Raw genomic sequence first — 22,845 nt, forward strand, 5'->3', positions numbered from 1 at the left:
GGGTGCAGCCCTTCAGAAGCAGACTGCTCCAGTGTGGGTCCCCTGTGGGGTCACAAGTAGTGCAGCAAACCTGCTCCAGTGTGGGCTCCTCTCTCCATGGGGCCACAGGTCCTGCAAGAGCTCTAGTGTGGGCTTCCCACAGGGTCACAGCCTCCTTTAGGCATCCCCCTACTCCTGTGTGGGATCCTCCCTGGGCTGCAGGTGGAGATCTGCTCCGCCATGGACCTCCAATGGCTGCAGGTGGAGATCTGCTCCGCCATGGACCTCCATGGGCTGCAGGGGCACAGCAGCCTCATCATGGGGTGTACCACGGGCTGCAGAGGAATCTCTGCTCCTGTGCCTAGAGCACCTCCTCCCCTCCTGCACTGACGTGGGTGTCTGCAGGGATGTTTCTCTCATATATTCTCACTCCTCTCACCAGCTACAATTGCTCCTACCCAGTAACTTTTTCTCCTTCCTAACTTTGTTAACCCAGTGTGTACCATCATCGCTGATGGGCTCAGCCTTGGCCTGGGGCAGGTCCATCTTGAAGCCAGCTGCATTGGTTCGATGGGACAGTGGCGAAGCTTCTAGCAGCTTCTCACAGACACAACCCTTCCAACCCTTCTGCTTCCAAAACCTTGCCATGCAAAACCAGTACACTGCTGTCATTATTACTGCTGCAGCGTACTTTAACAATATAATTCATATTCTCTTTATATTAATAATTGAGATTGGTAATAAAAGCATTTTTGCTGAATTTGTGGGAGTTCCAAATATAGTTCAATCACCTGATCACTGTATTTACAGACTTGGTCTTCATGACAATTCCTTACCAATCCTCCCCGCCCCCTCCACAACCTTTCCTGCCCTCCTCACCCTCCTTTCCCAAGGACTAAACAGGTACCTTTTGGGGCTTACATAATAATACATAAGCAGTTCTATTAATATCACTACATGCTCCCTTCTCTACAGTGGTGGGACTGTGCACCCTGGGAACTGCTTCATTTTAAGGGTATTTCACTCTGTGGATGAGTCAGGTTTCAGTATCCGCAGCGTAATTCAGCAAAACTCATAGAAACACACTATTTAAACTTAAAAACACATCTATGCACATTTTAACGTATCTTAGAAGTAATGCTACTTCACTGTATCACTTCCTTTAATAACCTGAAAAGCTACCCAAAAAAGGTACTTTAAAATTCTGTTATTTTCCTGGTGTCATCAAGGTTTGCAGATGAATTTTAACTTTTAAAATGTCCTTCAATTTCAGTAGCTAATGACAAGTTGTCTGCAATAAATATTGTATAAACCTCAACACTAAGAAAAGGTAACACTCCCCCCCCCCCAAAAAAAAAATCCAACCCCAAACCCTCAAATCAACCCCCTAAAACCCTAAGATTGATCGCATCAGTTTTGTGAGTGGACGGCTACTGTGGAACTGCTAATTTTAATCTAGCTCCTGCAAAAATCCCCACACAAACAAACAATGAAGAATCAGCTGATCAGATTTCTCATACAAAATGGTTAACTTCTGAAAATAGTGTCGTTATTAGACAAGAGTGTTTTGCAATTCTCCTCTTAATCCCATTCTAGATATTAAACTTTTAAAAGCCTGTCCAGGAAATAGCCTTGAGGACAAGTATAGTTAAGTGATATAATAGAAGAGGTGTGTTAGATTGTGTGACTAAAAAACTTTTCTGCAAACAAAGAAGACAGGCACAATGGCAGGTGGGGCACCCCAAATAGTAGCTAGCTACTTCCAGACCCATCCCAGGAGAGCCATCAACTCATTGATGTCCCATCTCCACACCCACAGAGGTAGAAAGCAGCTGGGACTCCAGTAACCTAATCAGAGAAGCAGCCCCTGCCCAAGCACCATAGGATGTGACACACTCTGTACTGTTTCTGGACATGTTTTTAGTTTCTTGATGGTGAGCAGGTTGGTTGCATAGTTTGTCTATTGAGCACACAAACACTTATCCTATTGACTGGCACAAGAGGTTGGCCCTATTTTGTTTACTTCTACTAAAACAAAAGTTCACTAACTTTTCACTGTCTAGGCCTAACATAGGCTGACCACCACAGTGGATTGCACTGTTCCAACTACATTGACTGTTTTGATTAGTTATTAGTTGTCAGCTGACTCTGCTGAAAGCCTGTAGTAAATTGCTCAGAGAAAGGTGCATACTTTAAAGACACCCATATTACAGAATCTTAGAATCATAGAATGATTTGGGTTGGAAAAGACATTAAGATCATCTTGTTCCAACCCCCTTGCCATGGGCAGGGACACCTCACACTAAACCATGTCACCCAAGGCTCTGTCCAACCTGGCCTTGAACACCACCAGGGATGGAGCATTCACAACTTCCCTGGGCAACCCATTCCAGTGCCTCACCACCCTCTCAGTAAAGAACTTTCTCCTTATATCCAACCTAAATCTCCCTTGTTTCAGTTTAAACCCATTACCCTTTATCCTATTGCTGCAGTCCCTGATGTAGAGTCCCTCTCCGGCATCCTCATAGGCGCCCTTCAGATACTGGAAGGCTGCTATGAGGTCTTCACGCAGCCTTCTCTCCTCCGAGCTGAATTTTCTGAACAGCCCCAACTTTCTTAGTCTGTCATATTTAGTAAGACAAATCTTGCTGATTTCTTGAAGCTCTTTTATAGTTTTTTTATTTCTGAAAAGTGGTAAATTGTTCAGCACACTACACTTCTTTTTTTTCTGAGAAAGTTCCTGAAATCTGTTTAAAACATACAGATTAAACATCATCCATTCAGCAGTTTGTTACCACTTGGTACAGGTTAAGTGAACTCTGACATGAGTAACAGGAAGGAAAAGATATCAGTGAAGATTCTATGGAAAAAAAGGTCTTATAATTATTTCACAGTTGTGTGGGCCTGTGTAATACATTTTTCTCTTGGGTAAACAAGCACTGTTGAGGTCTCGCTTCTGATCCTCTGTTGTATGGCAGTTACTAAATGGACCCAAATCAGTTGTCCACCTGAAAGACTTTGAAATATAACTTCCTTTTGGTATATGTGGTGTGGGTGGATATTAGTTAATGAGAAAGTGTTCATGACTTTTTATCAGCTCTTCCCAGTGTTCAGATTTTGTCATTGGTGCTTTTGACAGTGATGTGGCTAGACAGCTCTCCCTGTTTGATTGTTCACTCTGAGGTCTGGATACCTTGGTGACTAGGAGACATTTGTTGTCTTACTTTATTCATTAAATGGTAGCATTGCTTTTCAGCATTGTTTGCTTATTGGCATGTGTTTAATGTCTCTTAATAGTCATATAGCATTAATTCAATTGACAGTATTGCATGTCTTCTGTTCCTAAGGATATTTCTTACTTTGAATTTACCCTTCTTTTTACAAAGTCAATCGCATGATTTACAAAGACAATCGCATGATTTGGATGTTCTTTATGATCTGTGACTAGAGTTCAGAGAGCTTTTTCTCTTCACAGCATTTCTGAAGTTCATTATCATTCTGCCTTTTCTATTCTCAGTAAGTGGATGTACAAAGAAGAGAATGCCCAGTGCTGTTTTAGTTCCAATCAGCTACTCTACTGAAGTAGCACTTTTGGTACTTAAGCAGCTTGAGAAGCTTGTATTCCATTCTCTTGATTGGCATTCAAGAAAGCTGTGACATTTCTTGGAAATGAAAATTATAAATACTCAAAGCTTGAACTTCAGATCTATCTACTTTGGACATTTACAAAAGACTCAGGAGATTCAAGACTCCATGGCTGCCATGAGCTGGCCAACTCTAAGTCAGATTGTATATCACTAGGTAAAATTCCCTTAGGATACTCTTGTTCTTCAATAAAACAAAGGTAAATCGTCTCAAGCCTAGAGGGTTGACAGACAGTGGTCTGTCAGGCAGACTGAAAAATACGTTGCTGCTAACCTTCATGGTGAGTACAAAAGTGAAGATATACATGCACATTTTTCTTCTTTGCCTTCATGACAGGCATGACTTGAAGTTTCGTTGGTCTTGCAAGCACCAGCAGATTGCTCATCTGAGGCATGAACCTAATATTATTTGGTCTTGGCAGTTATGCAGATGTCCCGTGAGCATCCCTTCCTGTTTCTGGTGCTATTAAGGGCTTTAAATTCAATGCAGTCTGCCATAGAAGACTCTTGTTCCCAGAATGGAAGTGTGCTGGCCTGTTATCCTTGTGACTATGAGCGGTTTTGTTCAAGAACATACTTTAGTGTTGCACTGGCCAGGTACAAAGATGAACATTTGCTTGGGATTATTTCACTTGGAAAGTAAATCCGATCATACAAAGCTGGTGAAATGGAGAACCTGACATTTTAACAGTAATGTTTACTCCCTTTTTCCTGTTGGGTTACTAGATTCATTAAATGGCTTCGCAAGACAAACTCCATGTGTAAGATTTACTCAGACTGGCCTTGTGTGCCTCAGTTGTTAGCACAAAAGGACAAGGTACAGATGTATCTACTTCCAGAAATTACACAGCTTCATTTTTCTCTGAACAGAGCATTACCTTCCCAGGCATTATTCAGAATTAGATATTTTCGTGTTCTGTCTTCCTAGAGAGAAGATGCTAGCCACGTTTATAACTGAGCAATGCTTCTTTGAGGATCTACTAAGTGCATTCCTGTAGGGATTCCCTTTAATGATGAGGCAGAGACATTGCAAAGCTTAATGAGTGTTCCATGCTAGTTATTCACATCTGAGTGCTATTGCCTGCTAATGAGGTTGTACTGGAGCCAGCTGGCCTATTTTGGAAAGTTCATTCTCCTGTCATCTTTCTGTGAACATAATTGATAGAAAAACATCTGAACCCTGGAACTGGGACTTCCTATATATTTGTCCTATCCTCTTATGTGTGGTTGTGACTGCCAGAGAGCTAGGTCTTGTAAATTCAGGGATAAGACTAAATGTTTTAATGTTCAGAAAGGTGTTCCTTCCTCTGCCTCATTGCCATTTCAGCTTGCAAAATTGGAGTCTCTGTTTAACCTCTCAGGTTTGAATTCCCGGATAAATTGTCATCTTTCTCCAACTTTATCACCAGTTCCTTTCCATTCTTGTTAAAGCCCAAATGGTCTTCCGAGTGTCTTTTCAAACTTCTCTAGGTGCTGCAGGTGTGGAGTCTAAGTCATGGAATCATTTGCTCTAAGACAATTACTCCTCAAGACTGTGTCTTATCTAGAGACATGCATATATTGATGAGGACCTTTCACTTGATGGTTTTCTGTTTGATTCCTCTAATAGTCAAATTACTTGCTCCTCCAAATACTGTCCAAAAAGAGATGATCGTTGTAGGACACCTGCAGGTTCTAGCTCTCAAACCAGTAGGACCCACTGAAACATAGATCTTCCTCACATTTTACCTTCTTTTATTCAGTTTGCACCCTATTCACACTTAGACTGGCACATTTTCTATATCTGAGTGTCAGATAGCTAGCACTGGGTATTGGAGTTGACAGTGGTTATGCAATACAGATTGCCTCATTATTACCCCACAAACCCTCAGGGTTTCCACAGAAATTTAACCTGAAAAACTGGTTGCCTAAACATAAATTATGTATTGTCACTTCAGTGCTATAGAACAAATTTCATGGCAGCTCAGTACCAGTTATTCATGAAAGTGAAAGAAGACGGGCAGTGGCACTGCATTCTTGATTTAAACAGGTGGAACTCTTACACGCTCATCTTCAAGGTAATATTAGTCAGTATTTCTGTGGCAATGGGAGGGACTGGTCTGTATTGCTGAATCTCTAAGCACTGTATTTTCAGTCAGTGAAAAGACCAGTTTAAAATTATATTGTTATTCTCAGAAGGCATTACTGCTATTTAAAGGTCTTGCCATTTGGCTGATCTGTGACCACTGAAGTTTTTTTCAGGGTGCTGACTTTGTACTTGAGAATTTTTTCCTTAATGAATGGTTTGCAAGGGAATTCATAATAGAACAAACTCTTTAGTGTCTGAAAATGGTCCAGCACTTTTTTTATGCTTATAGTCTCAAGACAAGCATTCAAAGATCATACTTAATAGTGTCACAAACTGTAGAGGTCATTTGATAAGAGTTTTCAGTTCCTGAATAATGAGAACTTTCTGTTCTGTAGAGGAATTCTGTGCTAACCTCAATTAAGCATTTCACCTCTGTGCCAGCCATCATGGCAATATTATCCTTCCTTTATAAGGCATGTGTCCTTAAGAACCTTGGAGTTACATGAAGCCAAAGCTTGCCTTAGGTGCTTTTAGATATTACTATATTGTGTGTACTTTTCACATCTACTCAACAACCAAGAATTCCTTTTTCTTTTTTTTTGCCTACCCATACCCACCTAAACATCTTCAGGGGATTGCCTCTCCAGTTTCCTCAGTCCTTCAGAGTGATAATTGCAGACATATGTATCTCTTGGGGTTGGGCAATATTACCAATTAAGTGGTTTCCATACTGCTGTTACTACAACATTTCAGAAGTTTTTGAAGCTTCAAGAAGTGCTGTTCAAAAGAAAAAATGCAGCTTTTTTGTCTTTTGAAAATCTGAGATTTCAGTTTCAATATCCCATTGTTACAGAGGCTAAAATGGGTAATTTTCACTCTTGAGCTGTAGAAGAGTGGCAGATATAAAACCTTATGACTTGAAGAAGCTGATAAAACTGTGAATTGTACCTTGTAACATTTGGAATGTCCAGATTATTTTTCCTGTTATTTGAAGAAAGTTCTCTGATTTGGTCTTAAAGTATTGTACTCTATGTCATATCGCAATAAATGGAAGAATGCCATAAGTTTTGTGTGTATATGAATAGTCATTTAAAATTTCACAACAAACCTTGAATAGTTTCCCTATCCACTGTTTTCCTTGTGAAATTCAGGCTTACCATGCAGCACTGAGGAGGTCCAGGAGAGCAGTCATGTGCATCTCTGATGACTGGCAAATGATTGCAGCGGTAAAGGAGCAGCATTCCTTTGTGCGTTCCTTAAAGACTTTTTTAAGATTTTTATCAACTTCTAAACAGGAGTTTCAGTGAGCTTGCAGAAATTTGCATCAGGATTTGCTCCTATGTTCATAATTTCTAAACTTTTATCTGCTTCTAAGAATTATTTTCCCACCAGTTCTTTATTATACCAGTTCTTGGTAAATCTAGCTAAGTTTCACTTAATGAGAGTTGTAGAGCATTGTACAAAATTTCAAAAGGATTAAGGAAACTAACAAGCAAAATAAGAACAAAAGTAAATGTTTATATTAATGTCTTGTCTTAACAGAAGAACAGGAGTGCCCTCTAGTTCTTTTAGAAAAAAAAGAAATACAATCTTAAAATATAATTTTACTTTAATGTCTTCTTGGAAAGTATTTTTATTCAAATCATTAGTTATGTTCAAGATCTAAACTAGAACTCTGAACTAAAAATGAGCCTAAGAAATAGCATTAGTTTTGGAAAAGATCTACAAGTAATCCCCAAAGTGTGTGTTAACGGACACACTAACAGACGTTCAGATATTGCAAACTACAATACAGCGTCATGCAAAAACTTGCATCTCAATATGTGCGTTTCCCACTGCCACTCCCTTCCCTCCTCAAAAAAATGCTGCTGGCACTGAATGCTGTCAGATTATGTGTGTCTTTTCTGTTCCTGTATATTTCTTTATGGTAAGGATCTGCTTTGTGCTTTCTGGTGTTGCAGCAGCATGATTTTAATGGCTGTCTAGGTGAATTATAATTTATGCTGCAACTACGCATCTGATATGGTGAGGTTATTATGTGTCTTCATAAACATTTCGGACTGTTGTATAGTTTTAAATATTTTTTAGGTATTTTGTTTAAAGAAAATTTGCAAAAGGATGCTTTTCACAAATCAGTAAGTTGTAGAGTCATCTTTAAATAAAGTATCAGTGGGAGGGCAAAAAAATAAGATTCTGGTATTGTCATTTCATCCCATTAAGCTTTTTATGCTATTTCCTTTAAAAGTTAAACTGATTTGTTTCTTGCTAGTTAGAATAAATACACAATTCATGTACCAATTCACTTAGGATAAATCAACTTTTTTACACAGAAGTGTCAAAAAGGGAAATTGTACAGCATGTCAGCAGTTTTGTGACTTGAAAGCTTCCCTTGTGTTTATCTGTGTCAGCTGTAACTTTCATAAATGATATCAAGGAACTGAGGTGATGTAGTTGTATTTTCTTGCAGAGGAATTCCTGGGAAGAAATGTGGGACAGTCATAGTAACAGCGGAGGAGCTAGGCTGTTGCCGAGTAAGTGTGTATTCATTGCTTTTTGAAAAATTAAATAATGATTTTGTGATTTACACAGCACCAGATTCTCAAGGGTATGATGTAGAAATTTACATTTTGTGACATATGGAATTTAGAGTACCTTTTTCCTATGAGTTACTCTTAATTTCAGATAGAAGCAGCAGAAAAAAGAATCATCAAGCTTTTTATTCTTAGATGAATCTTTAATCTTTATTTCCCCAAGTAATCAATCATATTTTAATCTCTTATTTTTATTATTTTTAACAAAGATCTATTTGTGTCAGCCATGGATTTATAGTTCCATTATGGAAGTGAACATTACATGAACATTGAAGTAAAATTTGGGACTTTTAACCTTATAATTAAAAGGCAGTGGGGATTTTGGCTGGTGAAGGGGAAAGACCTGGTGATGATTTTTTTTCCTGATATTCTGGGTTTATCCTCCAAGATGAGCATTTTTATCCCAGTTGTAACAAACTATTTAAAACCCACAAATATGTCATAAAATCCATAATCAGAACAGGTTTGGGGTTTTTTTTCTTTCCCTTTTAATGAAGACAAATGCTGGGTGCCTTTCCAAGGCCCACATGTTCTTCCAGGTTCACCCCACTCAGATTTTACATACATGATGACTAGTTCAAAATCACTGAAGGGAACTTGTGAAGAATTTGGAACTCAGTCTCTCTCTTGCACTCTCTTTTGCATTGCTTGTCATGCTCTTTCATGTGCACACCCTCTCACACAATCTATCACCATCTCTTGTATACTTTCACTGAGATATTTTCCTACCTAGGTTTATTCATTATTTGGAATAATTCTCATTTGATCTTCTGAGGTTTTTTACCAAACATTTATAGCTCATATTCAGAATAGCAAAGATTTTTAGAATCACTGAATTGCTGAAACTGGAAGAGACTTTGGCAGATTGCTTAGTCCAACCTTCCTGCTCTTCGTAGAGCAGGTTACTTGGCGCTCTGTGCAGTTGGGTTTTGAATGCATCCAAGCAGACTCCATAGCCTTTCTGTTTCAGTGTTTTGCCACAGCCACAGCAAAAAATTTTTTTCTTGTATCGAAATGGAATTTGCTGTGCTTCAATTTGCACTTATTAACACTTGTTCTTCCACTTCATATCACCAAGCAGAGTCTGTTTACTCCTTTCCATCAGCTGTTTATACAGATTATAAGATCCGTCCTCTTTTTCAGGCTAAATAATTCCAGGTCTCAGCTTCTCACCATATGAAAGGTGGTCCAGCCTCTTGAGAGTGGCCTCACCAGTGCTGTGTCACTTCCTTCAGCTTTCTGTCAGCACTCTTCCCAATACAGTCCAGGAGGCCATTTGCCACCTTTGTTGCCAAAGACACATTGGTCAACTTGGTGCCCACCAAGACCTGGTAGTCCTTTCCTGAAAAGCTGCTTTCCAGCTGTTTGTCCCACAATCTGCACTGGGGTTATTCCTCTCGAAGTGCAGTACTTGGCATTTCCCTCTGTGGAACTCTGTGAGGTTCATGTATGTTTGTTTTTCTAGCCAAGGCATAGAAGGCTGTGAGAAACATGTACTTTTCCATGTACTTTGTCACCTAGTCCCTTGCTGCACTCAGTGCTAGTCCCACATTTTCCCTAGTCTTCCTCTTGCTGCTATTACACCTGTAGACCAGTCTTCCAGCAGACCCTGCTCCAGTTGGCAGGTAAGCCTGGAGATTTATCTTTGCATTTATAATCCTCACCTTCTTGACTCTACTGAAACAGATGAACTATGTGCAACTATCACTTAGCCTGCCCACAGCAAAGAAACTTTTCTCCTTGTTTGTCATCAGAAGGGGTGTATTTTGTATGTTCCAGGCTCATTTTCTGGAAGCTTCTAGACTCTTAATAGCAAGCCACTAAGCCACTTGCTTTACAGACAGCAGGAGCAGACAACTGCAGGTTCCAGTTATTGAAGAGATGAGGTTTACTCATGTCTCACTGGAGTTTTTAACATTAATTCTATTATGCCTTCCTTGCCTGTGCATGTATTTCCTTGAGACTGCAATTTTGCATGTCAGAAAATAATGGAAAAGTCCTGAGGCGTTTAGCACAGAAATTTACCTGTCCTTTGCAGCCGCTACAAAAGAATTCTTGGTTCCAGCAGCTCAAACTGCACTAAAAGGATGTGACAGGAATGCAAATATGTAGAGGGCATCTAGAAGACAGATACCCTCATTATTTTTTTTCTATTTACATGATTATTACTGAATTTTACTTTTCTATTTTAGTGTCATAAACTGCATGCTGTATGTAATTTTTCTATATTACCCCCTTCAGGATTCAGTTTTAATGCAGTTTTGTGCGAACAAACTAGACAAGAAGGACTTTTTTGGCAAATCTGATCCTTTCCTCGTATTTCATCGAAGCAATGAAGATGGCAGGTAGATGCCTGTTAAGTATTTCTGATGCTAAACAGTAGGCAATTTACTTATTTGCAGATGGTAATATAGTTTTAATTTTTTATGTGTCAAATCAAGCTGTTTCTTTTATCATGTTTCTTGGATTTAAGTATATAAAGTTACGCAGTACAGGAATAAAACTACTGTAACAAATCGTTCAAATATTGTGGCTCAGGGTTTTAAGAGTTAAATGTGTGATAAATATAGAGCACTATGAAAATTCATTGTAAGAAAAATAGTAAAATATTATTAATTTTGCTAAGAAAAGTATGCCTTTATGTTAAATAGAATTCTGAAAGAAAATTGTAGCTGCAGAATATGTTAATCCTTAGAAATTGTTTTAGATAAAAAAATACCGCAGATTTGGAAATATGTTTTATCTTTTGTCAGACTTCTAGGAAATAGACTTTGAAAATACCTTAAATAGATATTTATTTGGTTGGTTTTGATTTTTTTTTTTGTATCAAGTAAGTGGCTGTTTGCTACATTTATGCTTTAATTTGTTAAAGCAGATTAATCTCTCCTGTTCTGCTGCTAAGACTTGACATGCTAACTTCAAGTCAACATACTACTTATGTGGGAGGTGTACTGACAGTTTTTCTTGAAAGCTGATAGTCGTCACATATGACTTCATATGAAACCATAGGCTAGACATATATGATATTACTTGTTTGAGTAGCTTAACTGGAACAGGTGTTAACATAAACCTGTGTATGGGTCTGTGTGTCTCTTCCCTGCTGTTTTCCTCTTTGAGGCAGATTATAGAAACAACTTCCTTAATAAGCACTGAATATCTTAAATTGCAAGCCTGGAGGAATTAGGGCTCTTTCATGAGTTGCGTTAAGGTCATTAGTAGAATTTCTCTGGGCATTCACTGAGAGTGCTGGTATATGCAGTTTCTCTTGGCCTTGAGTGCCATGCTTCTCCACTTCCTTCCAAGAGGTGAGTGTTGAGCCACTGGGTCTTTATTGGTCTCCTGAATCCAGCAGTGGTCAGAAGGATGCTCGCTTTTCTGTCTCAGCTTCAGGCATGCCTTCTGAGCCACAGCCAGGATAAAAACAGGCCTTTGGAACATAAAGAAGATATTCCCTTACAGGACAACTTTAGTCACATCTGTATGTAGAATTTCAGTAGCGATTTCACCAGTGACCTTGCCTCCTGTTTTCTTTTGAGCAATTCAGACCCCAAGGCAAGAATTTAAAACATGTATTTTAATTTTGCATTACTTAGAGAAAGCCAAATACATTAAAACAGTTAATTGTATTTTGGCTGAGAGAAGGTGATCATAGGGTCTTATGGAGCCTTATAGGTTTTACCTGAGACAGCCCTGGTTAAAAAATCATAGATATAAAATGGGGAACAAGAATCAGAAAGCTGTGACACCCTTGGCTCCTTTTCTTAATCTGTACCAGACCGCTTTCTTTCTGGATCTGTGACTGATTCCTGGCTGTACAAGGCCTGTTTAAATAAGTAGGATGGAGGCTGCTTTTGCGTGAAATAACTCACTGAATACTTGTAAATCTTGCTGAAGTTTTGGGTAAAAGAATTTCAGGTTTAAAGTTGTTGAGCACCCTAGTGTGTAATCTCTCTCGGCCCCATCTGTCCTCCTCAGTTCTTCCTCCTCTCTGATGCCACTGCATTTCTTTTTTAGTTATCTTAAATTCTATTTGGACATTGTGCGAATGAATAGAGATTCCGGGTCTGATGACACAAAAGAAAAAGTAAATAAATTTAAATTATTTTTTTTTATTACAGTTTTACAATCTGCCACAAAACTGAAGTCATAAAAAATACATTAAATCCAGTGTGGCAGGCATTCAAGATTTCTGTCAGAGCACTGTGTAATGGAGACTATGACCGGTAAGCTATAGGTTAAACTTTCTCAGCATACACAGTTCTTCCCCCCCAACTCATGTGTTTTTTTCTATGTGAGTTTTTCTATGCAGTTCAGTTCCTGATGCTGTTAAGGTTATTTAATCACGGTTTTGAAAGGATAATATGTTTTCAAAGCCATTCATCACATTACAGAATTTAATAAAATAAAGCCAATGTAGTAACTCTGTAGGAAATGTTAGTGGTGATTTCTGGAAAAAAAATGCTTTGCTCTCTATGGTGTGATTAAGAGTTAGAAAGAAAAGACTAATTTGAAGAATGGCCACTGTTCCTAGTGTGCACAGTATTTTTAATAATGTTTCAATGAAAAATAATGATGATCTGTCTTCCTTTTGTGACATTGTAATGTTAAGAGGATGATGATAAATGAAAGCGTTTAAAATATATAATGTAAGTAGATGGGAAATGCAGAAGGTAATTGTCATCTTCAGATTTGAGGTTTTCTGTGATCCCATGCAAAACGGTCCACTTTTGGATGGTTATAAGCATAATAATACCATGTTTTTAATCAATCCTTCCCCAATAGTAACAAGCAAAATAGTTAAATTGAGGAATGATGGATATTTTTAGACTCCTTAAAACATGGGCATGCTAACTTATAGCAATATCAGCAAGAAAAGTGTTTAGCTTCCTATTGATGACTTCTTGCTCTGTTGTCACCATTCATATTTTTGAAATACATTTAGATATTGGTGTTATTATTAAGTATCCAGTTAAATTTCTGGTGGTTTATCTATCTCTGCTACTTCAGTTCTGGAGTACTGGAATTATTTTAAGTAAGACTCTGAGGAAGTATGAATTTATCACTTAGTCACAATGCTTTTAGCAGTCTCGAGTGTAATATTTAGTTTAAAATAATGAAGAAAATGTTTGAAGACTAGAATAAAAATATGCGTAATACATAAGCTGAATGTAGTAGACAGATAGGTGTGCTAAGGTTCAATTCACCTTTATGCAGACTGTGTGAAAGATACAAGAGATGTAAAATGCACTTGTCTGGGTACTTCAGAGGTAAAAGGTATGTTATCTTATTGATTAAAATGCAAAAAGGTTCAGTATTGCATTCTGTTAAACATGAACTAATGTTTCAAGCAGCAGAAGCATTTGTTGAAATATATTACTGCATGTAGGGAATTTAAGTAAGACTTTGCTTAAATTGGTAATTTTCCTGTGAGTGTGTCTTTAATCTGTAATTTAAGTAGTTGCTTCTCTACCTCAATTTTTATTTTCAGCTTCCATATACATGATTGCCATTCCTTCATGTGCACTTTATGTTACTGTAGTACAACATGATTTTACCATGTCATAACTCCATAGCATTATTTTATCAAGCTTATTATTCCGTGAAACATGCACTAAAGTTATTTTAATTGGTTACCATGAAAACCAGGTCTTCCAGGGAAGCATTCCTTGAACTTGTAATTTGCTAGCTAATGCCAGAGGATAAACAAATCAATTCTTGAATCAACTGACAATCTCAGTAGTCAATATGAAGAAGCAAGACAGTAGAAACTGCTTATATACACTAGGCTAAGTAGAGTGCTTTCACAGTCATAAAGCTCTGTCTTTATAAATGGCTTATTAAAAAGTCAAAAGCTAGTTGACTTGTGATTTTTTTTTTCCCCCCTGGGAAAGTGGTATTAAATTATCATTTTGGGGGGAATGGACCTTTTTAGAGTTTTCTACCAGATCTTTGCTTTATTTTATGTATGATCATAGAATTATAGACTGGTTTAGTTTGGAAGGGATCAACTTAAATCCAATCAGTTTCTTCTTCCAGATTAGTGAACAATTCTCATTAGTCAGAATCAAACCTAAACTAGTCACTGTCAAGTTATATCCTCTGTGAAACCATGTCCTTCCTCATTTGTAGCAACATTTGGGCATCTTGGACACTGCCATCGCATTTTCTGTCTGTGTTACAGAGAAAATATCTGTTCCAAGATGGATACCAAAGGAAAAGAGCTTTTGTCACAGCCAGCTTCTTTCATTTCTGGGAAACTCATCTGTCACTTAATACATCACATTTTACCTTTCTTAAACATAAACAGTCCCTGCTGCTCTTCAGTCATAGAAAATGATCAAATTTTGATAGGAACCAGTATTTCTTGGGAAGGAATAAGAGTTTGTGTTCCATTATTCTTGAAAATAAAGCCAGAAGTAAAAATGGCTGCATATGGTGTTTCTGAGAAATTCAAGTTCTGACCGTTTACTCTCATCTCTAATACTGGAATGCCTGAGACATGACTACTACGTGAGTCTCCTTAACAATTCTCATTCACATTACAGAATTTAGATGTCAAACATATATGGAATGTCACAGGTCTGGAATAGGTCTTCTTTTCTCATGAGAATACTTAATCATAGAAGCATAGAACAGTTTGGGTTGGAAGGGACCTTCAAAGATCATCTGGATCCAGCACCCTGCCATGGGCAGGGACATCTTCCACTAGACCAGGTTGCTCCAAGCCCCTTCCAGCCTGGCCTTGAACACTGCCAGAAATGGAGCATTCACCACTTCTTTGGGCAACCCATTCCAGTGCCTCATCACCCTTACAGTAAAGAACTTCCTTGTATCCAACCTGAGCTTCCCCTCTTTTTAAGTTTGAACCCATTACCCCTTGTCCTGTCACTACAGTCCCTGATGAAGAATCCCTCTCCAGCATCCTTGTAGGCTCCCTTCAGATAATGGAAGGCTGCTGTAAGGTTACCACACAGCCTTCTCTTCCCCAAGCTGAATAGCCCCAACACCAAACACAATTAAAACTGGCAATGCAGAATAGCCTGGATAGAAAAAATAATTTTGATTAAATTGATAATGGGCTCTCAAATAGCACGCACAGTTATTTTCTGCATAAAGGTTTTAAGACACAAATATCCAAACCCAAACGTTCTCTAACCTTGATTTTTTTAAAAGTTAAAGATTTTTTTAAACCATGTCATTTAAGATAAAATAATTGTGTAGAAATGGTAAAATACCAGTATTTGAAGATTTGAAAGGCCTTTTAATACCTTGCATGTCATGCAGAATTGGTAAACTCAAGGTCTGTGAGCAATGCCTTTAGTATGAAATAAATTTCAGGAAAGAGGAGCTATTCAAGGAAGAATTGCTTCTATGAAGTTACATATTTGAAGATTCTTCAAATTAAATACAGTTTCCTTTGAAGGGTCAAATACTTGTTGGGATAGAGAAGGTTTGGGGCTGGTCTTGACTTCATTCCAAAGAATAATCAGGTTTCATTCTAAGGTGACGTAACCCCAGACTGAAATTCTAGAAGAGGGGTAAAAGGTAGCAAATGGTGTGGTCAGAGCCATTAAATTTGAGTTGAAAAGAGAAACATCCAGGCAAAGCAAATCCTTTGCCTCTTCTGGAATATCATAAAAAATGAAAGCCTAGGCGTGAATTTGTTGGTGCACATGCTATCAACTGTTGATCAACTTTTTCCCAAAACTGTCCCTTCCTTGTAAAGAAAATTATTCAACACATATTCAAATGTATTTCATAGGAAGAATGAAGAGCAGCTTCCGTGGAAGCAAATTATAATGTCATTGCTTGGATTCCTGTCTCATCTATTAATACCACAGACCTAATCACTTCATGTGAAACTGTTCTGAAGAATAGAAGTAAGCAAGCTGTTGCTTAAAATACAGAAAGTCTGGAGGTGTTATTTTTCTATCCCATGTTCAGTTCACTTTAGGCCAGATAGGATTCATTAGTACTAATTGCTGAATTTATATATACTCTTTCTCTAGTAAAGGGAGATAAATAAAACTATAAACTGTCTCCATCCTGATATGCTTCCTGTTTCATTACTGATGCTGATGATAATATGCTTTATAGTATTTGCATTTTAAGAAATCTGCTCTTCAAGTAAGTATGTAAAATAAGATTGATCCTTTACATGGGAAATATTTGCTTTCCACATTTTGTGTGTTTCCAGTCATCCCTGAAGCAAAAATAGTTAGAGCTGTCCTTAGAGGTTCACTTCACTCGTAAGGGAAGAGTTCATCTCCACATTCATTTTCCATTTGCAGATTGCCCACCAGTTCCTTACTCATTAAAAGGAGGATGAGTATTCACACACTGTCCAGGGCAATCTGGCAGTTTGGGAAGAACTGGTACCCAGTGTCTGTTGTGTTCTCCCCACATCCCACAGGCTGCTTGTCCCATTTCATTCCAAGGAACCAGAGTCATGGTTATGTCGTATAATCTGATGGTTAACTAATGTAGTCCAATGAAAGAACCAAACAACTATCCTGTTGGCTTTATAGGAATTAAAAAAAGAAAATTATGCTGCACTTTTGTGTCCTCTTTGGTCAACTGGCCAAGCAGCCTTCTCCTCTATTGGGAGCTAGAGGGGATTTTAAGAGGGGAAGAGCGCAGTCTGTAAAGAACTATGAATTCTTTCATCTGCACGCACAGACAGACAAGGCCTTCACAAAATTTTGGGTGGATCTCACCAGCTTTCATTTTCCGTCACTGCACAGTGTTTAGACAAGGTTAATACTGTCTACAAGATTGAAGTTTTATTGTGTTCTGGAGTAGTTACTTTCATTTAGGAAACAAAATATATAGATTAGAATTTCTTTTTGCTTTAAATGTGCTTTACTTTGTATTTACTTTGTACTGTAAACATTACTTTTCATCTGTACTTTGCTGCTTAATGATTTTGTGTTATAAAAGCCCTCTCAATCTCTGCACACTTCTCAAATATGGATATATTACTTTTTTTGTAAGATGTTATTACCCCACAGTAGATAACCCCTTTTCCAGGCATGTACCGAAGAAACCTTCACAATAAGTTCTAGATTGTTACTGTTCTTAAAAACATTGATAACACTTTAGGTTTAAAGAATCATTTATTAAAACAAAAACAAATCCCACAGAAAGTTCAGAGTTTTGGGAGGTAAAAATATATTGGTTAAACTCAAATTGTTCCTTTAGCTTCCGCTGTATTTTAATTTATGAAGATACGTTGGGTAACCTGAGTGTCTTGCTATTTTCTACCCCATGAGAAATGACTAGAAAATTATGCTTTCTGGATTTGGCACAATTGTTACACCCATATGCTATTAAAGTACAAGTATTAAAGGTAATCCTGGTACATTTTAATTGGTTGTGTTTTCTATTTTTCTAGGACAATTAAAGTAGAAGTGTATGATTGGGATAGAGATGGAAGGTAAGACATTAATTCTATTGTTAAACTGTAGGGTTAGCCATGCTTAATAAATAGGTTAGCCTGTATAAATTTATACATTTATGCACATGTTTTAAAATGTATAAATACACAGTGGCCAGAACAGGACTAGAGAATGTATTTATCAATATTTAGAGGTACAGATACTGGATAAAAAGTTTTACTGTGCTACAGTTCTGTTTTGCTTTGCAGTTGTGGTAAGCCTGTTTCAAACGTGGTATGTGTATCTTCGTACATGGAATAAGCAAGATTAAATGCTTTGTGATCTGTAAAATCAGTTTTGTGAATCTCATGTTATCAGTTAATGTATGCATATGAAGGGAGGCATAATATATTTTGTAATCTATTTTCTTTTGTTTAAACCACTGCTTCATAAAGCGTTGCTTTTCAAGTATGATAAAACGCATAAGCCTGCAATTGCTCTTTCATGGTTGCTTAGATATTGCAATGTGGAAACTACCTATTAATTATCATAATTTCCGATTGGGTTTGAATGTTCATTTCCATGCCTGTCTTCATCAAAATGTGGTTCTAAACTCTTGAGTTGAAAGACCTGGGTTTTAAATCACTCCATTGATAGAAAAAGGATGGTATTGGCATTTCTGTTGCTAAATTCAAGAAGGCACTCTGTTATTATTCAAGCTGGATATCTGTACTGAGTGTGCCTTTTTTTCTGAAGAAATTAGGCTTTCAAATTGCCTTTACTTTGGCAAACTAGATAGAATTATTTTTTTATCAGACTGGATGGATACCATTTAAAAATGTTTGAGCTTGTCTCTTAATACTTTGGTTAGAAACTTTACTCATAAATCATGGTACTAGAACTTGTATGCAATAAAAGAATATATTGATTTCTATTTATCTTTCAGTTGGCCTGTCTTAAATATTTCCTATTAATCTTAATTTACATCTTTTACTATATGGATATGCATTTCTGTTTGTATTTTTCAGAGTATATTATTTATTATGCAGTAATGTCTTTAATATTGCTAATGCAATTTGCTTCTAGTGTTACAGCTAATGATACTGTGCTTCTGTGGCCCAACAGATCTTGTAATCATAATAGGCAAATTTATCGTGCTGCCATACATTTCCTTGCTGACAAGGTCAAAAACCAGTTTCAGCCTTCTCAGCTTACACCTTTGTCTTCTTGGTTCCATCATGAAGCCTGTTGGTTTATAAGCATTCTTCTCACATTTATACCTTCTATAAATACCTCTAATGCAGGTTCATCGTTCTTGATTAGATATTCCCTGGAGAGACAAAATAACATATTTGGCGATTAAAAATACAAGGATTTAAGTTAACCAAGCCATATTAGCAAAAAATCACTTCATCACTGTAATGATGAATTTCTATTAATATCCTTTATTCCTCACTTAGATTTGCCAAATCCTTAAAAAATGTGATATATTTATACTTTTATGTATAAACTGCAATATTTTTAATAATGTAACAATAACAATTGAATTATATTACCAATTTAATAAAAAGCAAAGATTATTTATTATTAAGGTATCAAATTCCATGTGCTGTCCCATTCAATCCAAAATCACAATCTGAGGTATGATTAAAAAGAAAATGAAGAAATCTGACAAATAGTATTATGTAGCTGCAATTCTGAGTGAAATCTTCAACATACTGTGCAATTTAGGCAATCATTAGCCTCTACACTCTCTTTCATTTGAAATATGATATGCTTTTGCTTACCTCCCACTTTGAATACCAACAATATCAATATCTAAAAAACCCAAAAAGTGAAGGATACTTATACACATGTACTCCTTCTTACTCTAACTGTGCGACTTTTTTTGCCTTTTTCTTTCTACCTATTTGCATTTAGAAGCAGGCAGGACACTGACATCTTACATGTTCAGTTCCTCAGAAAGATGAGACAGCGCTCGTCTCATGTAACTTCAGACAATGTAAAAATCAGACAACTAGATTGGACTAATCATTTAAGCTACTTCAGTAGCTTACAGGGAAAAATGGTCTGATTGAATCCATCCTAACTGGAATAATTTGCCAGTTCATGGGGCCTCTGACTTACTAGTGATCGTAGCAAAGAACCTAAGTGCCTAATTTAACTTTGACATTGCCAAATGTATCTGAAGTGAATCCCTCTCAAGAATTAGTCTATCAATTTTTTGTACAGTGCTGTTGTTACTTAGTTTATGTTAATTTTCATTTTTGATGGACTGTTTATAAGCTGTTGTTGCACTAATCGCCTTATTATGCTGAATTTGTTTGCTTCAGAGATGTGCAGAGTGAGCAGAAACAACCTTTGAAGGGTCATCAGAGAGCCTGGTAGATAGCAAAGCACTTTATGCTGAGTATTGCAGGTTATTCTGCAGTCAGTAAGGCAGCATTACTGTGCATATACTTGATTTCTGAATCTTGACTTGACTCTGACCTCAAGACCTGACTTGCAGGGTTTTTTTGCTTTTTCCCTATTCTATGGTATCTGTGCTTTGAAAAAGTGATTACAGGGTGCTTTGTGTTGAGCTTCTTACTGTCATGTTCGTGAATTACATTGTTAAGAGTAATTGTATATTCCTAGCTCTCATTTATTCAAACATCACTTAAACTTTCTTGAGTAATAGTAATATAGGGCCTTTGTAACATTAACACAATTAGTAAACATTCCTTTGTCTCAAAACAGTTTTGGCACAAAAATTGTCAAAATGTGAACCACTTGTTCTAGATGATTCCTTTTATTGCTTCTAAGAGCTGTGACAAATCCAAAATATTTGATACCATAAGAAATCACAGAAGTTGTTTTTGTTACTTTGGACAAGTCCACTTGTGTGAAACAGAGAGACTTTTTTTGTGGAGTGTCCTTATCAGGGAAGTACACACAGACAAGTTTTGCAGAAGGAAAGAATAGGATGATGTGCAGCTTTGCATCGGCACATCAACAATACTCTGATGTTTTTATTTCTCTCCGAAGGCTTATTCACTTAATTTCAGAGAAATTGCTACTTACATACATGGTGCAAAAGCCATTTTGCAGACTTGATGTTTATAATCTGTTACACGGAAGTGTGTTTTTCCTGAATTTTAAAACTGTAAATATTGCCATGCTAACCTGGGGCCATCGAAACATTCATCTGAGAATCTAAACACTGCAGGAAGGACTGTAAATCTCAGATTCTAGGCTTTCTCACCTTATTTCTTGTTCTCCGTCTTCATCTTCCTTCTCCAGCTAGATAGCTAATTTTTAAATTATTGCACTTTTCCCCTACTCATTGACGTATTTCTGGTGATTATTTGCCTTTCCTCCATTGTTGGTTTTTTTTTTAACTTTAGATGATTAAAAAAAATATATCTTAATGCAATTCCTAAAGTGATTTTCAGCACTTCAAAGCACAGTCTCAAATCTGAAGATTTAGGGAGATGGGGATCAAGATTATGCTAAGAGTCTCTGATTCAGTATTCTGATATGTCACTCGTCTTCCAGTCTAGGAATATTTGGTGTTAGGAAGGCAAAGAGAACATTTCCTTTGGATTCTCAGTCCAGAGACTAATAAGGATATCCATTTGGGAAAGTGTGATTATGAGTATCAGGAGGGGTCAATGCCTTTTTCTCTTAATGGCAAAGGCAAATGCTGTCTAACAGACACCCATCTTTCAGCACCAACCTAGTGCAGGGGCATACATCCATCTGAATACTGAGTGTTAAGATCCAGGTTGATGATCTTTGAAGTGCAGAGAACTCTCAGACTCGTTATGTATGCCCATATCTTTTTACTGTGGTTACTCAGAGGAATTATGTCTTTCTAGCTCAGTTCTTGTCAGTCTGTGCACATTGCTGCAAAGAAAGCACGCTTTTCAGTGTCTCTTAGAATTAAAGAAACAACCACTTTTAAGCAGTATGGTGGATTTTTTCCCCAGAGTTAGCCCTGTCTGGAATTACTTATGTTTCTTCTGTTTGCTACAGGATGTTTGAAGGTAGTCATTGAGCTATTGTTTGAATTTCTGCCTTTGAAATGTACAAGCTGGCTTGAAAATTTAAAGTATGAACTGTTACAAAAGGGAAAGATTCCTCTTTAACCAAGGTGAATTTTTCTCCAGTGCCATGGTTACTCAAAGTTAAATACCTCTTACATGCTACAGCCTATATGGAACTCAAATTCCATAGCTTGTATGGATGACTTCCTCTGTTCCCCTGGTTAAATAGTCATTGCAGTCTGGAAAGCATTTAATCAAAGGAGATGATACCTCCAAAACTGGGTTCTTAAAGAGAGTCTTAGTCTGTCTTGGAAGCAATTTCCTTATCTTCAGACTAGAAGGGGAGTGTTTCATGAAAGATGGTCCCTTCTGAATCTGAGTAATCAGAAACGTCTTCACCATACGGTATTTCCCAGGTTTTCTTACAGAATGCTTTGCAAGTGCCTTATTTCATGTGCATTGGTATGATGACTAGACCGTTGAATTGTTTGGTTTGCATGTTTTGTGAGTTCATGCTCGTGTCGTGAAATGGTATTTATATTTGGAGTTTGTTTTTTTTTTCATAAAATTTCATTATGAATAAATGAAGAAAAAATTTCATGTTGCTGTGGATTGTTTCCATTTTTCCTCTTCTTACAACATTCAGATTTATTTAAATTTGCTTTTAATATTTATAGCTTAATTAGAAGAGTTCTGTATTTCTTAAAAACAAATTTTCCAAGTAACAAAGTCATAAGATGGGGTTGGGGTGAATGAGAGTTGGAGCAGCAGTGAGGAAAGTTCATCTGGAAGAGTGGAGAATGAGAACAGGTCTTGTGACTGCTGGGAGTTGTGTAGCCGTCTGCTAGGCACTTACCCCTGCAGTTGCTTCCATTCCAGGTACCTGTCTGAGGTAAGAGTTCAGTCACTTCTGGCAGCCCTGTGGTTTCTGTGCCTCGACTTCCTGACCTCTTACTCAGCCACCTTACTCAGCAATGCTTCATCCACTTCACTTCCCCAGCCATCCTGCTCACGGTGGCTCTTTTGCAGCATGACATCCGCTTATTAAGAGTTGACAAAGGAGTTTTCAAAATACAGGTGACATCACAGAGGTGTTGAATGTATTCTTTGAGAAGGAATAGAATTTAAAAAGGAGAAGCTTAGTAACCACTGCTTTAG

The 22,845-nt window shown here is 37.4% G+C and overlaps 1 protein-coding gene across 1 annotated transcript in view; it reads left to right on the forward strand.

The window, feature by feature from the left end:
• Positions 1–22,845, forward strand: part of CPNE8 (copine 8) — a gene marked incomplete at both ends in the record, with an annotated part of 91,121 nt that overhangs the window by 36,856 nt on the left and 31,420 nt on the right. Inside the window, 4 exons of the mRNA XM_080622798.1 lie at positions 8,159–8,222; positions 10,524–10,627; positions 12,401–12,505; positions 17,677–17,718. Coding sequence (XP_080478924.1) covers positions 8,159–8,222; positions 10,524–10,627; positions 12,401–12,505; positions 17,677–17,718 — 315 coding nt within the window. The remainder of the gene's footprint in view (positions 1–8,158; positions 8,223–10,523; positions 10,628–12,400; positions 12,506–17,676; positions 17,719–22,845) is intronic.

This window comes from Psittacula echo (genome assembly GCF_963264785.1).
Source record: "Psittacula echo genome assembly, chromosome: 1".
Lineage (NCBI taxonomy): Eukaryota > Metazoa > Chordata > Aves > Psittaciformes > Psittacidae > Psittacula > Psittacula echo.